General features: G+C 64.1%; 1 protein-coding gene across 1 annotated transcript in view; it reads left to right on the top strand.

Annotated features, from left to right (window-relative positions):
* The window catches only part of JPH3 (junctophilin 3), a 70288-nt gene extending 59831 nt beyond the window's left edge, over window positions 1-10457 (top strand). Inside the window, exons 3-5 of the mRNA XM_039226234.1 lie at window positions 4856-4980; window positions 6493-7388; window positions 8743-10457. Of these exons, the coding sequence (XP_039082165.1) occupies window positions 4856-4980; window positions 6493-7076 (709 nt within the window). The 3' untranslated portion in view covers window positions 7077-7388; window positions 8743-10457. The remainder of the gene's footprint in view (window positions 1-4855; window positions 4981-6492; window positions 7389-8742) is intronic.
* Window positions 10458-14861: the final 4404 nt, after the last annotated feature.

Raw genomic sequence — 14861 nt, forward strand, 5'->3', positions numbered from 1 at the left:
CCTCACACAGCTGCCTCTGCCATCTGTGTTCCCTCCACTTACAAGGACATTAGTCATGGGACTTAGCCCCCCTAATCCAGTACAACTGAGTACTGAACTAAGTACATCTCAAAGACCCCTCTCCCAGATAAGGTCAAGGTCCCAGGTCCCAGATGGATGTGAATTGGGGGAGGGAGGAGGCTGTTCATCCCCTACGGAGCCCTTCCCAAAGCAGATGCCCTGGGAAGGTGGCCTGAGTCCCTGATCAGAGACCCTGGCACCTTCTGGAGCTGGAAGAAGGCTTGCGTCACCAGGACAAACATCGGTGTCTGTTTCCTCGTGTGTCACAGATGTGAAATGGAGTCCTCTGCGGAAGACCCCGACCCCAGGCCTGGTGAGGGGTGAGCCCCTCCAGCCCGACCCCCTGGGCCTACCTGTGTGCACTCAGTGAGGACCCTCCCTGGGTGCCCCAGGGCCCAACCGAGGCCCACTCTACTCCTCAGCTTCCAGCACTGGTGACAGCTGGGTGCCCGGCGGCTGTGTCCTACAGGGACCCGAGCACTGGGGCCTACATTTCGAGCAGACCCACCCTTGGGTAACCAGGAATGGTGCTGTGCAGATGATCGAATTCTGAACTGGGTGGGAAGGGTCTGGTGAGGCTGAGAGCTGAGGGCAGGGAGCCTGTCACAGGGTGACACAGCCCCACGCCCCTCCGGGTCTGGGGTGGCGCTGGGGGGTGCGATGCACTCAATCCAGGGCATGGGAGGGGCCGTGGGGTCTGGATCAAGTGCAGGGGTGCGGAGGATGGGGGCCTCCGGGAGGGCTAGGTGCAACAGCTGCAGGCAGGCAGGGAGCAGGCTGGGGTCTCCAGCCTTCGCCGTGGTGCCCCCCCCCCCCCCCGCCGAGGAGCAGCGATGCAGATTCCCAGGCCCAGCCCTGCTCCGCCAAGCCAGACACTCCAGGGCGGACAGGCTGTCATCCCTCACAAGGACCTGACTTCCCGATGTGGTCACATTCCCAGGTTCCGGGGGGACGGAGACACCAGTACAGGTGCCAGCGGTGGACCTGCTGGGGGGAGGGACGGACGGGGCGGGTCCCCCTACGTCACGTCACAGTCCTCTGAGTCCCCGAGGCGCTCTACCCTGCGTCCTGCGCGGTCTATGCGAGTTGGTGTCGTACGTTGGAGGGGTCCCTGGCTGGTTGTGGGGATGGGGGCTCCAGCATCACTGCTCCCCCCCCACCAGCTAACTGGCCAGTCCAGCCCCGGGGTCTCTTGCCATGTGCTGGGGAGTCTTCTCTATTAAATGCATTCTTCTTGATTCAATTTTATTTTAGGGCTGGCACAGCTTACCCTTTTTCTAGATGTGTGAACGTATATATGTAAATACACGTACACTGTTGGTGAACTAACGTTCATGGTATTTTTACTAAACAAAGACGAGGAAACCAAACAGTGGCCACTCCAGGGCCAGGGACGCAACAGGCCCTCCTCTCCGTGACTGCGCCCGCCCCGGGGGGCAGAGGTGGGGGCGAGACCCTGTCCGAGGCGTCGCGGGGCCACACCCCACCGCACTGGCCTGAAGGTCGGGTGCCCATAGGGCCGTCTGAAAGTAGTGACAGGCTCTTGCCGTCCAGCCAGGCCCAGGCTGCAGGGGTGAGGCGTGGACACGGGCCCTGCCTCAAGGCGCACGGGTCTCACCAGGAAGGTGGCGGGGGGGGGGGGTGCTTTATTTCCCAGGGTTTGGGACAGAAATGGAATTCTGAGCACAGCAGTCTCATTGGACCTTTTAGACAAGTCACCTATGGGAGAGGCTGCCACAGCCAGGCCACGTGTCCACGGGGGACACAAGACCGGAGGGGGTGGCACCCATGTATGTGTTCACATGCATGTTGGGCAACAGGGAGACCTGCCATTAGCAGCTCGCAGAGGATGGTCCCATATTTCGGGGAGGGGGTGTATGCCTGCCTTAAGCCGTCCAAGTTCTACCTGGAGGAAGAGCTGCTGCAGAAAGCACTGGGCTGGGTTCCAGACTCTCGCTGCTGGTCTTCGGGCCCTTCCGGCCCCTTCTGGCTGCTTTACTGAACTCACTTTGTGTGGCCCCAGCAGCCTGTACCGAGGGTCTTCACAGGAAGCCCGTGAGGCTGAGAAACTTCTTCCAGGTCCCAAACCTGCTGAGCTGCGGGTTTGACTTTGACCTGAGCCCCAAATGGCATCCGTGACGTTTCCCTGCTTGCCTTGGCCTCCAAGGAGCTCGAGCCCTAAGATACATACTGCGTGTGTTACGATCAGCTCAGCTGCTCTCCTTTGTTCAGGCTCCTTGTGCACAAGCCCCGGTCAGCCTTGCCTTAGAAGGTCCTGGGGGTCAGGCCCGGGCGGCACCATCACGGCCTGTGGGGCTGCAGACGCGAAGAGGCTAGGCCGTCATCCTTGGTCTTTCCAAGCCTGTGGCCTCCCGCCCGGTCTGGGAGCCCTCGTGTCCCCTCACCTGACCGTCTCTGTGGCTCGGTTTGCAGCCCCCAGAACATGCTCCCTTTCTGGCATCCCGTCCACCACACACACGGGAGCCGACCATGCACCCAAGGGCCGGGCCTGCCCAGACTTGGTGCACCAGGGTGGTCGTCCCCTGCTCAGGTCCCAGCGATTCATGGTCCTTTGCCAGCTGATCACCCCGGGTCCTAGGATAAGGGGCCACACCCCATGTGGCACGTAGCAGCCACGAGCCGTCAGGCCCTAAGACCATAGCGGGTGTCTTGTCAACACCAAACGGTGGCTCAGAACTGCCCACGACAGGGCACGGTGGCGGTGGGAGTGACTGTAAGGGGGATGGGCCTCCCCGTGACGGACACATCCCAGAATAAGAAATGGTGCGCACGCAGCTTGGTGAACGCACGCGATGCTCCTGCTGTGCTCTTGTGGTTTGTTATGTGAATTTCACTTCAATTAAAATTACGAAAGAATCAGTTTGGGGGGGGTCGCGCCCAGAGCAGGTCCGCCCAGTGAGGGGAAGCAGCGTGGGGGGGGCCTCGGGCTGTGGGGATGGGGTGCCTGATTGTGAAGGTGTCCAAGAACGACCGTAAGGACGCTGGAAACGCCGCGTCAGAGACCCTAACGGGTGAGCGGTCCGGCAGCACTTACAGCTTGACGGGACAGCGGCCAGACCAGCCGTGGGGATGCTCTGCAGAAAAACCTACCCTTTCCCCAGAGCCAAGCACAGCGGCCGAGCTGCTTCCTTCTGGCCCCCGACGGGGGCCCCTCCCGCTGCGTTCAGGTGCCTGCCTCCGCTTCAGGCATCACTGGTGAAGACGGAGCAGAGCCTCAGGGGACACGGGGGCCCACATGACGGCCCGGTGTCGGGGTTGCTGGGCAGACTGTAGCAGGAACTGGCTTCTCCGCAGCTTCCGGAAGCCCCTGGCACACGGGGAACAAGTCCCCAGGTAGCAGTGATCATTTGTCAACTGACGGGTCACTGGTGACAGGCTGCCTGTCTTGGGGACAGGCCACAGTGTTGTGGTTTCTCTGCGGCTGGCAAGCAGCACCCTGGAGCCAGGATGCCAGGCAGCTGAGATGCGTGGCCTCCTGCCTCAGGCACCCAGTCCCGCCCTGTTTTACCAGGGAGGAGGGTCTCATGTGGGACTCAGCCGTGGGGACACCGTGGCATCCTGAGTCGGAGCCGCTGGGACCACTGGGCGGGAGGGTCTTGCAGCTGCAAGGCGCTGTCCTCACGTTGGGCTGGGGCCCAGAACTGCCCCCGCCCCCACGCTGGGCCATGGCATCGTCGGGTCGGGGCTGTTGGCATGTGTGTGTGCATGGAAGGTTCACCGATCTGAGTGCAAACCCCCTTTACGGAGTCGCCCGCGTCAGGCCTGTGCGTAGGCACTGAAATCAGTGCCGCCTGCCTGAGTCCGTCTCGGGGGGGGAGGGGGGTGGCGGGGATGAGTCACAGAGAAGCACGTGACGACCCGGGCGGTACAGCTCCGACACAGAAGGGCCGTGCCTGTGCTCCCCGTGACAGTCACCTGTTCTGGGCGGAGCCTGTGGGAAGCCAGTGCTCTTCCAGCATCTGGAGCCCGTGATTCACACAGTCTCCTCCACACACACGGGGCTGGTGATACCAGCTTCCAGGTGTCCGAGGAGGGCTGGGACGGTGCCCTGCAGTGAGCGTGGAGGGTCGGGGTGGCCGTGGGCCTGCCCCGGTCAGTCCAGCCCCCACTCACCTGGGCTGCTGTTCTCAGGGCCCAGAAGGGGCCAGATGGGATGGGGGAGGCCAGGCGCGCAGGACCGGGCGGTGGGACGGCGGCACTTGGGGGCTTCCCCGGGGGCTGCTGGGTCGGCACCGGCGTGGGAGGCAGGTCCGGCTCCACCGTGGCTCCAGCACAGCCAGCCGGTGCCCTCTCTGGGCCTGGAGCCACACCTGGTGAAGGGGAAGGGGCACCTTGCTCCTCGTGCCCTCGGACCCTCCCCTGCAGCCTACGGGTCCTGCCCCGAGTCTGGCCACCAGCTGCGCACCCGCACGTGTGGCTGGGCCCCGCTCTCCCCCGACTCCTTCCCGGGCAAACCAGCATTGACCAAGCTGCTGTCGCGCTCGGGAGGCTTGCAGACGCGTTGGCTGTGCGCCTGGGCCCCGTCTAGTCTGGCCACGACACGGGAGGGGAGCTTCCCCGCAGTGAGACGCGGGGCTCACGCGGGCCGACCCCTCCGCTTCGGGCCAGGCCCCTGCCATGGCGTGCCCTGTGCCCGGGAGCACGGGCAAGCACTCACGCCCAGCCGCGCAGGGGGCGGGGTGTTTGCTGAATGAACAAGAGGAGGAGACCTGGGGGCCACCGGGCCCCTCTCGCTGCTGGAGCCCTTACGGCCCTCCCCGCCTCTCCCTGCCAGGACCTCGCACTCCCGGGCCAAGGCTGAGGCCGCCCTCACCGCAGCGCAGAAGGCCCAGGAGGAGGCGCGCATCGCCAGGATCACTGCCAAAGAGTTCTCCCCCTCCTTCCAGCACCGGGAAAACGGTGAGTGGCACCCCCGGGGGGCGTCCGTGGGGGGCTGCGGCACGCTCCACGTCTGTGCCGCTCCTGCCTTCCGCGGACATGACTGTCCACCGGTTCGCCCTGCCCTCCCCACTCCTGCTCGAGAACGTGCTTCTGGACCCACTCGTCCCACCAGGGGGCTGCTGGGCACGCAGGAGCGCAGCTGAGGAATGAGACGCTGAGCGCCCTGTGTGGCCAGCGAGGGGAGCTCCCGCCCTGTCCCCTGGCAGGGGCTGGATGCCACTGAGCCTCAGCCAGACGCGTGGCCCTTCTCCTCCCCTTGGCGGGACAGGGTGGCAGCTGTCAGTGAGACTCGACTCCGCTCCGGGCCCAGCGGAGGCCTGGCGCAGGGGCTATTGCTGGCCAGCCGCCCGCCCCCGACCCCCCACCCCTGCAAGCACCAGAGCCGCAGGAGGTGAGGACCCGAGCACAAGCACAGTTTCAGAGTGGAGTCTGCCATGTGGCCGTCTGTCCGGGGCCCACCCCGAGACACCCGTGGAGCCCACGAGGTGCAGGAGCCCAGCGGCCTCCGGGGGTGTGCGCAGTCCATGGGGCCTGCTGTCCAGGCTCACCCGGCCCCTGGGCTCGGAGGTGCGGGACCCTGGCCCTGAGTACCTCCCAGACACAGGCAGGGCAGGGTCTCCGTGGCTGTGTCCTGTCCTACGCTGCTCTACCCCTGCAGGGGTTAGCGCTCAGTGCAGTGCTTCCGGGGCCCTGTGTCCCCGGTCCCCAGCAGCTGAGGGACCGGACGCTTCCTGGCCACACCGTCACGTGACGGATGGGTCCGCAGGGACTAGGGATGGGGCCGACTCCGTGCCCCAGCACTCACGGGTCTGGGGGCCACCGAGGGCCTCCCTTGGTCCCCCTTTGTGCCAAGAGCCACTGTTATGGCATCTGCAGCTCTGCCACCTCCTGCCCGCTGGCCCCATCTCAAAACCCCGAGAGGAGAGGAGACCGGGGCCCGCTGTGCTTGAGGCCGCCAGCATGGCACGCCTCCCCTCACACACACGGGCCCGGCCCCACCAGACTGGGGGGCCCATGTGTCCCGGGGCCCCTCCTGCCCGGACTCAGAGGCTCCAGAAGGGAGGTGGAGAGGGGAGGCTCTCCACTCCAGACTGTTATGCTGCCTGTGGGGAGGCCCCAAAGGCATCTGGCCCAAGAGGCTTCCTTCCACTCTGGGAGGGACCTGTCGGGGTGTGGCCTCCCCCTTCCATGGTGGGTCTCTCCTGTAGCCAGTGGGGGGACCCAGAGCCTCAGTCCACCACTGCCCCCTCGAGCCCTGATCACCCTCCCTGTGGGCGTCAGGTAGGGGGCTCGGGCCCTGGGGACCGCTGTGCCCACACCCTGGTGGCGAGTGCCCCGGCTGCCCATCGCCCGAGACCCAGGCCCCGTCCTGCCCCCCAATGCCCCGCAGCCCTCTGGTGAGGTCGGCCTCACGAGACACAGAGGGTCCGAGTAACTCAACCTCTGTGTGCTTCCTGCCCCCGCATAAAGGGCTCGAGTACCAGCGGCCGAAGCACCCGATTTCCAGCAGTGACATCGAGGTGGCCTCCACGGGGACGCCCCTGCAGCAGGAGAGCCCCGAGCTGTACCGCAAAGGCACCACCCCCTCGGACCTGACCCCCGACGACAGCCCCTTGCAGAGCTTCCCCGCCAGCCCCACGGCCACCCCGCCCCCGGCCCCTGCCTCACGGAACAAGGTTGCCCACTTCTCCCGGCAGGTCTCGGACGAGGAGCGAGGCGGGGACATCCAGATGCTCCTGGAGGGCCGGGGAGGGGACTATGCCCGCAACAGCTGGGGCGAGGAGAAGGCCGGCAGCTCCAGGGGCGTCCGCGGCGGCGCCCTCCGCAGCGCTCCGCCCGCAGACGACTTCCGCTCCCGGGGCTCGGGCCACAGGCCGCCCGGCAACCCCAAGTCCCGGGAGCAGCGGACGGAGTCGCCCCCCACGTTCTCCTGGACTTCCCACCACCGGACCGGCAACCCCGGCTCCGCGGGCGCCAAGCTCCTGGAGCTGGAGGAGGAGAAGCTGAGCAACTACGAGATGGAGATGAAGCCCCTGCGCAGGATGGACTCGTGAGCGCAGGAGGCGCACCCCCCGCGGAGGCGCTACAGCAAGGGGGGCGCCTGCCGGGGCCTGGGGGAGGACCGCCGCCCCGAGGAGCGGGGCTTCGGCGCCCAGAGACTGCGGCCCAAGCCCCAGAGCAGGGACGGCGCCAGGCCGGCCCCGTGCGCGGAGCCCGCGGTGCAGCGGCTGGAGAGCCTGCGGCGGGGGGAGCGGGCTGAGCCGCGGCTGCTGCGCTGGGACCTGGCCTTCTCCCCGCCGCAGAAGTCCTCCCCGGTGGCGCTGGAGTCGGACGAAGAGGACGCGGACGAGCTCAAATCCAGCACGGTGAGTGGCGGCCGGGGGGCGGGGGCCCTGGCCGCGGGGGCCGGCTCCTTCCCCGCGGGAGTCCTGGGGGGCCACGGGCCCCCCTCCTTTAGATCCAAGGGCTGACCCAGCAGCGAAGGCACAAGGCAGTTCTGGAAGCTCCCAAAAGAAACCGGGCACCCGGGGGCACAAACTGGGCACTCTGTCCTCACCTAGACGCCCCCCCCCCCCCCCCCCCCCCCAGGAAGCTCTGCCCTGCCCTGGCCAGGAGGCTGCTGGGCACTGGGGCCTGCTCACGTGTGTGCGCCTCCCGCAGCCGGCGGCGTGGAGGCAGGAACGGAGGCCCCTGGACTGTGGGGCGCCCGGTGGGCTCTCACCCAGGAGGGACTTGCTGGGACCCTGTACCTGTGAGCAGACATGTCCTGCCCCCACCCCCCAGCTTCTCGGCCCGGGCCTGGAGCTGATGTCCCCACGTGCCCTGTGCCCGGACTTACAGGCCCCCCCCCATCAGGGCCAGATCACTGAGCCGAGCGCCACGTACCCACCCCCTGGGGACACCTGTGGGACCGCGAGGCGGGGTCTGTATCCACCGCTGGCCCGTGGAGGGGCTGCTCTGTGTGTCAGGGCCTGTGCTCCTCAGGAGAAAAGCTTTCTGTGGACAGGTGCCCTCCCCCCCACCGTGAGGGTCCTGTCAGCAGGCTGGTTCCCTGGGGCTCCTGTGCCCCAGGTCCCACCGGAGGGCAGCCCTGTGGCCGGCGCAGGGAGGGCCTGTGGGAGGAAAGCCGCGTGCGCCCGCAGCTGCCCGATCAAGGAGCACGCGTCCGTGTCTGGGGAGCGTGCCTCTGCACACAGGAGCAGTGTGCGTGTGGTTACTTTAGGAAGCCGGGTGAAGGGGGGAGGGCGCGGGAGGAGATTCTCTATTTGGCCTCCTTCACCGCGCTGGTGCTTCACAGCGACGCTCCCTGGGGGAGAGGCGAGAGCGAGCGGCTGGCCTCCAGCCGGGCACCTGTATCCTCTGGGGCCGCCGCGGCCCCGTCCCGCACGGTAGTCTGCACCCCTCCCCGCAGAGGCTCCGAGGACCGCTGTGCTCGGACGTCACCGGGCGTGGGGTCTCGGGCTGAATGCGGGTCCGTCCTGGGTGGGCCACATCTGAATCCCAGCACCGCGTTCTCTGGCCCCAGCTGCGGAGCTGGGGACAAAGGTTAATGCAGACGTGGGGACGCTGACTTAAAGAGACCTGGCGTGCCGGGAGAGGTCGGCACCGGGCCCAGTGGCTGCAGCCCGGGCAGCGGGAGGACCCTCTCCGCGAGCCCCAGGCTTGGGGGGGCGGGGGCAGGCCGGGCGCGGGCTCACCTCTCCTGTCATCCTGTTGCAGGGCTCGGCCCCCATCCTGGTGGCCATGGTGATCTTGCTCAACATCGGAGTCGCCATCTTGTTTATTAACTTTTTCATCTGATGAGACGTCGCGTGAGCGAAAACAGCAGTTGGTGTACAAACGGGGACGTTAAAAAAGACGACAAAAAGGGAAGGATCATAACTCGGACAGCCGACGACCGCTTCTGAGTCTTCTCACAGAACACAGTGACTGGGTATTACTCACAGTTTGCCTTTTTTTCTGGGTAATGTTTTTTGGATTTTAGCCAAAACCCCTTGCTCGTGTAACACAATGCTGTGTGGCACGCTGGGAGGAGGCCAGCACGCCGCCCCTCCAGCTTGGTGTGGACGGGAAAGGGGTCCCGGCAAATCAACGGCCAAAAACTAAAAGGGTCACCGTCCTCGCCGCCATCACACTCCGTCTGGGACTGGAATTGGAGGCAGCCAGTGGAAGACCCCAGCGTGCCCAGCCGTGCCGCGAGGCTGAATGCCGGAAGTCTGTTCCCTCTGCTGCTCCCCTGTGTCCTGGAACGGGGGGGGGGGGGGGGGGGGCATCCCAGCAGCAGCAGCCGGGGTCTCTTTCCAGTTTGGATCTGTGCTGTGTGCTTGAGGAAGCAGGGATCTGCTGCTCCTCTTCCCCTGAAAACGCCCCTCTGTCCCCCACGGAGTCTGAGAGCAAGGTCCTCCCTCCCCACCCACTCCCCCTTTTCCCCAAACACCCAGGCAGCAGTGGTGCAGACAGGACAGAGGGCAGGGAACGCCACGGGGCCACTTAGCTGCCACGCCTGGCTCCGAGAGTGTGGCCTTTCTACACCTGGCATGCAGTATGTACCCAGGCTCCCCTGGCCCATCAGACGTCCATGGCAGTGAGCTGGCCCGCGGTGACATCCTCCTCTCTCGCGGTCACTGGGCACGTGGGTTTTCGATCCTTGTCCTGTGCCGGCCTCCACTTCCCCCACAGATATGCACACTCTTTCCAGATGCCTCGTTCATGCTCCGGAGCTGGTCTGGTCCCAGGACAGGAATGTGGGTAAAACCCAGTGGCTTGAAAATGCCTGAGCAAGCGCTGCCTGTCCATCTCCCCCAAAACACACAACGTAACTGGTTTCAGTCAATTCTGCCTTCTCCACCAGTGTTGCTCCACCGTCCAAACGAAAGAACAAGGTTCCAGAACGTTCAGGCGCCCCGTGGTCCTAGCGCTGGAGGGCCCTGGCCCGTGCGTATGGGCGTGTCTATGAGGCATGGCCACGTCCATACCCGGCCCCTGTGCTCGCGCCCGGGATGGCCCTTCCCGTGAGCCTCCACAGCCGTCCTGGGCACAGCCCGGCTATGGACTCTGCCTTGCTTTGCTTATGTTTAGCTGTTTCTCTGCTACCTTTCAAGCAGATTTCTTTACTACACTGCACTGGATTGCTATATTTTTAACCAGAAATAAACTAAAGATTAGAGCATGTTCCAGTTAAATCCAGTTTTATTTTTTCTGTTCTACATTCACTCCCCATTTCTTTTCACAGTTTGGCTTAGTTCGGGGTCGTTTTTGGGGCGTGGGGCATAGGAGAGGGAGGATCCGTAAGAAACGCGTTTCTGGGAACGTTACTTTCTAAAGGGATGTTACATCTTTTTGTACATCTTACTTTCCGTTCTTTTTTAATAACAAGTGGTTGCTACAGACCTGAAGAGAACCAAATAAAGATGCCTGCTCCTTGCAGCTCAGAACCCTCACTGTGCGACATGTGTTTTATAACTGTCTGCACCTCCTCGTAAGGACTAAGCCCTTCCTACGTTCCGGTAACTGGGTGACACACGAGGGTACCTCCACCCACGGGTTATACACACACGCGCCAACCCGGGAGATCGGAAAAGTACATGTTCCCCGGCGAAAGCAGTTGTGGTTTCATCACCAGGGGCTCACACGCATGTTGACTAGCTCATGTCACGTCACACACCCGGCCCCTGCTACCGCGGGTGTGAAAACCAGACGGGCCACCCTTGCCCCGCGGGCCCGGGGAATCCCAGGGACTCCACCGGGCGCACACGCTCCTGGGTCTGAGGGAGTCTAGAAGCTGAGGAGCAGGCCGCCCGGCCCCGCTCCCGGGCAGCTGACCTCCTGTGCGGCTGACCTCCCGTGCATTCCCGAAGGCCGTGCAGGCGGAGTGACACCGGCCCACGTGGGACAGTCAGGAAGCACAGATAACGCATGTCAGGGCCGCCCCCAGTGTCACTACAAAGTGACAAGTTTTAATCCCAGAGCCACCTCGCGAGAGCCCTTTTCTCCCCTGGCAGCCAGCCTCTTCCGCGCTCTGGCCGTGAAAGCCAGAGGCAGAGAAGCGGAGTCCCCAGAGCTGCTGCGCCAGGGCCTGCGGGCGGGCGGGGCCGACAGGTCACCACGGCGGCCTCACGCGGCCCTCCCGGGGCTGGGAGGCCTGTCACACCTCCCCTAGAAGACCCCGGAAGGACACTGCCCTCTAGGGTCGTCAGGTGGACTTGTCTGTGCCCGCAGCTGACCTGCTGCATTTACCAGCAACGTGAGGAAACGTGTACACTGGGGGATCTGTGCTTTTACACCTGTGCTCGGTGCCTGAAGTGCTTGGATAATTTCGGGCGCATGAAAAACCCATTCTTCTGAGCTCCCTGATCAGCAGCACACAGGACTCCTAAAGACCGAGCGGGGATGCAGTGTGCAGGCCCAGAGAAGCAACAAGAGGCTGTCGGTGTAGGACACTTGCGGGAGCCGCAGAAGCACGATGCCCGCTACCGAAGCCCCTCTCCCACGTCCACGACCACGTTGACCAGCCAGTAACTCCTGTGACGCGACTACCACATGCGCGGAGCAAGCACACACACTGTAGGAAAGCGGGCTCCCCGGCGGCACAGGAAGAACACGGCCCGTCCCCCCGTGTCCCTCGGTGCTGGTTTGGGGCCCGGGGCACACGACGCCTGACGTCCCAGCCGGGTCCCAGGGGTGCTCCCCGTCCCGTTCACAAGTCCCAGTGTGGACGGGAAACGCCACGGCCCCCCCACTTACGCCCAAATGACATGACTGAGCGCCCAGTGCAGAGGCCCCGGGCGTGACCTAGATGCACATCTGGGGGACTGGAGGAAATAAAGTGTTTTTCGTAATCTTTACTCTGGGTGTTGGGCCACCCGTCTCCGGTCACCTCCAGAGCCAGCACCAGTACCGCCGCTGCGCAGGGGCCTCCGGAGGCAGGTCTCGGCCCCACGCGGCCTCCAGGGCAGGCGTTCCGGTCGCCTCCACGTGCACAGGGGGACACGCTCGAGACCAAGGGGGCAGGAGAGAGCGCCCTGCAGCGGCCCAGAGGCTCCTGTCTTCCAGCTCTGGTTGCCTTTGGCCCCGGAGCGCTACAGGCACCCCCCAGACATCCAGGCCCCTGCGGGCGCGGCTGCACATGCCCCCGGCCCTAGATTACCGGGTTGTGCCTGGACGCTGTCTGCCCTTGGCCATTACGCATAAACGTGACTCCAGACAAGCAGCAGGAAGAGGGTGAAGCACACTCCCGTCGGAACCTCCGGGTGACTCAGCCTCGTTCCCAGGCCGGGCTGAGCGTCATGCCGTCCTGTCTGTAAGCAAAGACTAGCAAAGTGACCTGTCCCCACATGTCCCCAAGATCCGTCCCTGAGAAGTGTCACTAATTCAGCCTTAAAAGCAAGAAAAAGTGCAGTTGCCTTTGTTCAAAAACAAAACAGTGAGGCCATATCTCTACCGTGCTCCCCGACGCCGGGAGGGTCTGAAAGCTATGGGAAGCGGGGACGGCCTTGAACCTGGAGTCTGCGCGGAGGGTGGGGGACACGCCGGCACCTGGGAACGCTGCCGGCAGGAGACCACAGCATGGGGGCTGGGGGTGCGGACCGCGGGAACCCCCAAGGGCGGCAGAAGCCTCTCTGCGGGATGGCAACGCATCCTCCGAAACCGCAGCCCGAGAGCCAGGGACAAAGGGCCTGGGGTCTGCGCCTCTGCCTGACGCACACACGGGCACATATGTTCCAGCCTGTTCCCCGACTTCAGAGGGGCGGGCAGTCCTGCCAGCGGCACGTCCACCTGTGGCCGTGAACAGCCCAGGGCGCGTCCGGGCGCGGCAGACAGCGGCACACCTCACGCCTACCTCATCTCCGTCCCCCCCTAACCACTAACCACTCCCCCGCCGACCTGTGCTGTGCGCCCACCGCCAGGTGACAGAAGGACCGCAGCAGCCCAGACCCAGAGGCAGGAGGCCGAGAGGGACGGCAGGGGGGGTCCCGGCGGGCCCTCGCTCCCCTCCGCCTCGCCGGTAGCACCCACCGCGGTGACTCACCCCGTGCCTGCTACGAAGGGGACAGAGGTCAGTGCTTAACGTGCCCAAGCACCCCTGAGAACCGCCGGTCCCTTAAGATCAGAGTTCCCGTCTCCCAGTGCTTCCCACATGAGGACACCCGTCCCTGACGAAGGGCTTTCCATCAGACACCGTTCAACCGCATCTCCCCCCACCCGACGATCAGCTCCCTGGGGGGCGCGAGGCTGCAGGGGCGGGAGACAGCGAAGGGGCTGCTCTCCAGTCACCCAGCCTGGGCTTCCACGCGGGGAGGGTGGGGGGGGTTCAGGGGCGAGACGGGTCTGCGGGCACCCCAACCCCAGGCAGCTCGAGGACGCCTGCCTGCACCCGCTGGGGACGGTCGGCCTTCGGCGCTGACACGTGAGCGTGGACTCGCTGGTGCGCCCCACATACTGAGCGCAAACCCCCCAGTCCTTCCAGCCGACCCTGCCTACGTGCACCGTTCACCGTGTCCAAAGAACCCCTGCCCGACGGAATGCAGCCTGAAGGAAGTACAGCCCTCACGGCTCAGGGGAGCGGCGTGTGACACGCGGTCCTCACGCCAGACCGGAGACGGCTGACCCTGACACAGACGCCTGGTCGTGATTTCTAACGGGAACCGGTTTCAATCTGCATCGTATCTTCTCCACCGTCTTCCCTGGTGCATGTAACCTGTTTGTTAATACGGTGCCATCGTATGTGCACTGACAGAAAGGGAATGTGGACTAGATTTTGACTTTTCTTATTGACAAAGCAGCTAAGAATGTTACCTCGCCATTTTATCTTTTAGCTGGAAAAAAATAGCTTGGTTACTTACAAAATGAAAATTAAATACTTTTCTTTAATGAATGTAACCGTTCCAGTCCTACCGCTATTATGTTATGTCACTACCTGAAAGCAAGGGTCGCTGTGAAGATTTGAACACATTTTGGTCCTTTTAGTAATAAACATCCTCATTTGAGAACTATGGGTTTTCTGCATCATCTCATTGCAAATCAGGGTCCTCCACCGTGACCTCCTTCCCGCGCCCGAACTTGGAGACGGATAAACGCAGTCCCTCTCGGGGCGGAGCCCGCGCTACCTCTGGTCATAGTCTAGCGCGGGCGAGCTCCGTGCGCAGGACCGGAGTGCACCCCCGCCCTCAGCGCCCCTCCGCGGCTGACCAAGGGCACAGACAGACTCTGCCCCCCTGGGCCTCACGGCACAGCTCTGCTAAACTTGTTTTCACTTTCTTGAACTTCAACATCCATGCTTCTCGTGGGAAGTGGAGCTTCCCCAGCCTTTCTTTCCAACTGGAATTTCTCCCCTACCTCAAGGTACCCCTGACACACACACCTGGGTCCTTCCAGGCCCACCCCCCGCAGTCCAGGCACAGGGCTCCTGAGCTCCACAGCCCCAGCTCAGTCTGGTCCAGAGGACGGCGACAGGCCCAGTCCCACGCCTGCTTGGCCCCTCCAAGCCAGGCCCGGTGCTGGCTACACCCATGATGGCGCCCCTTGCTCCGACACCCCACGTCCATGGCCCCTGGCTTCCCACCAGACCCCACAGTCACACCGCCGGTGGGTGACCAGGCCCAGCAGGAACCTGCGCTGCTAGAGCTCTCTCTCAAAACCGAAACGATGGTGCCTGTGGCCTAGGAGTCAGGAGTTACCTGGGCCACCAAGCCAACACTGGTCTCTGGAGACCAAAGGCCTGCACACGGCTTGCTTCCCAGTTTAAAACATCCAGGGAAACAGCAGTTACTAGAAAGCTCCCTCAGTGTTCACGGAGCTTGGCAGCAAATCTCCTGCTACCTCTGGCCGACACGGGCCAC

Source organism: Hyaena hyaena, unplaced genomic scaffold (assembly GCF_003009895.1).
Source record: "Hyaena hyaena isolate Hyena2069 unplaced genomic scaffold, ASM300989v1 scaffold_1, whole genome shotgun sequence".
In the NCBI taxonomy this organism is placed as follows: domain Eukaryota; kingdom Metazoa; phylum Chordata; class Mammalia; order Carnivora; family Hyaenidae; genus Hyaena; species Hyaena hyaena.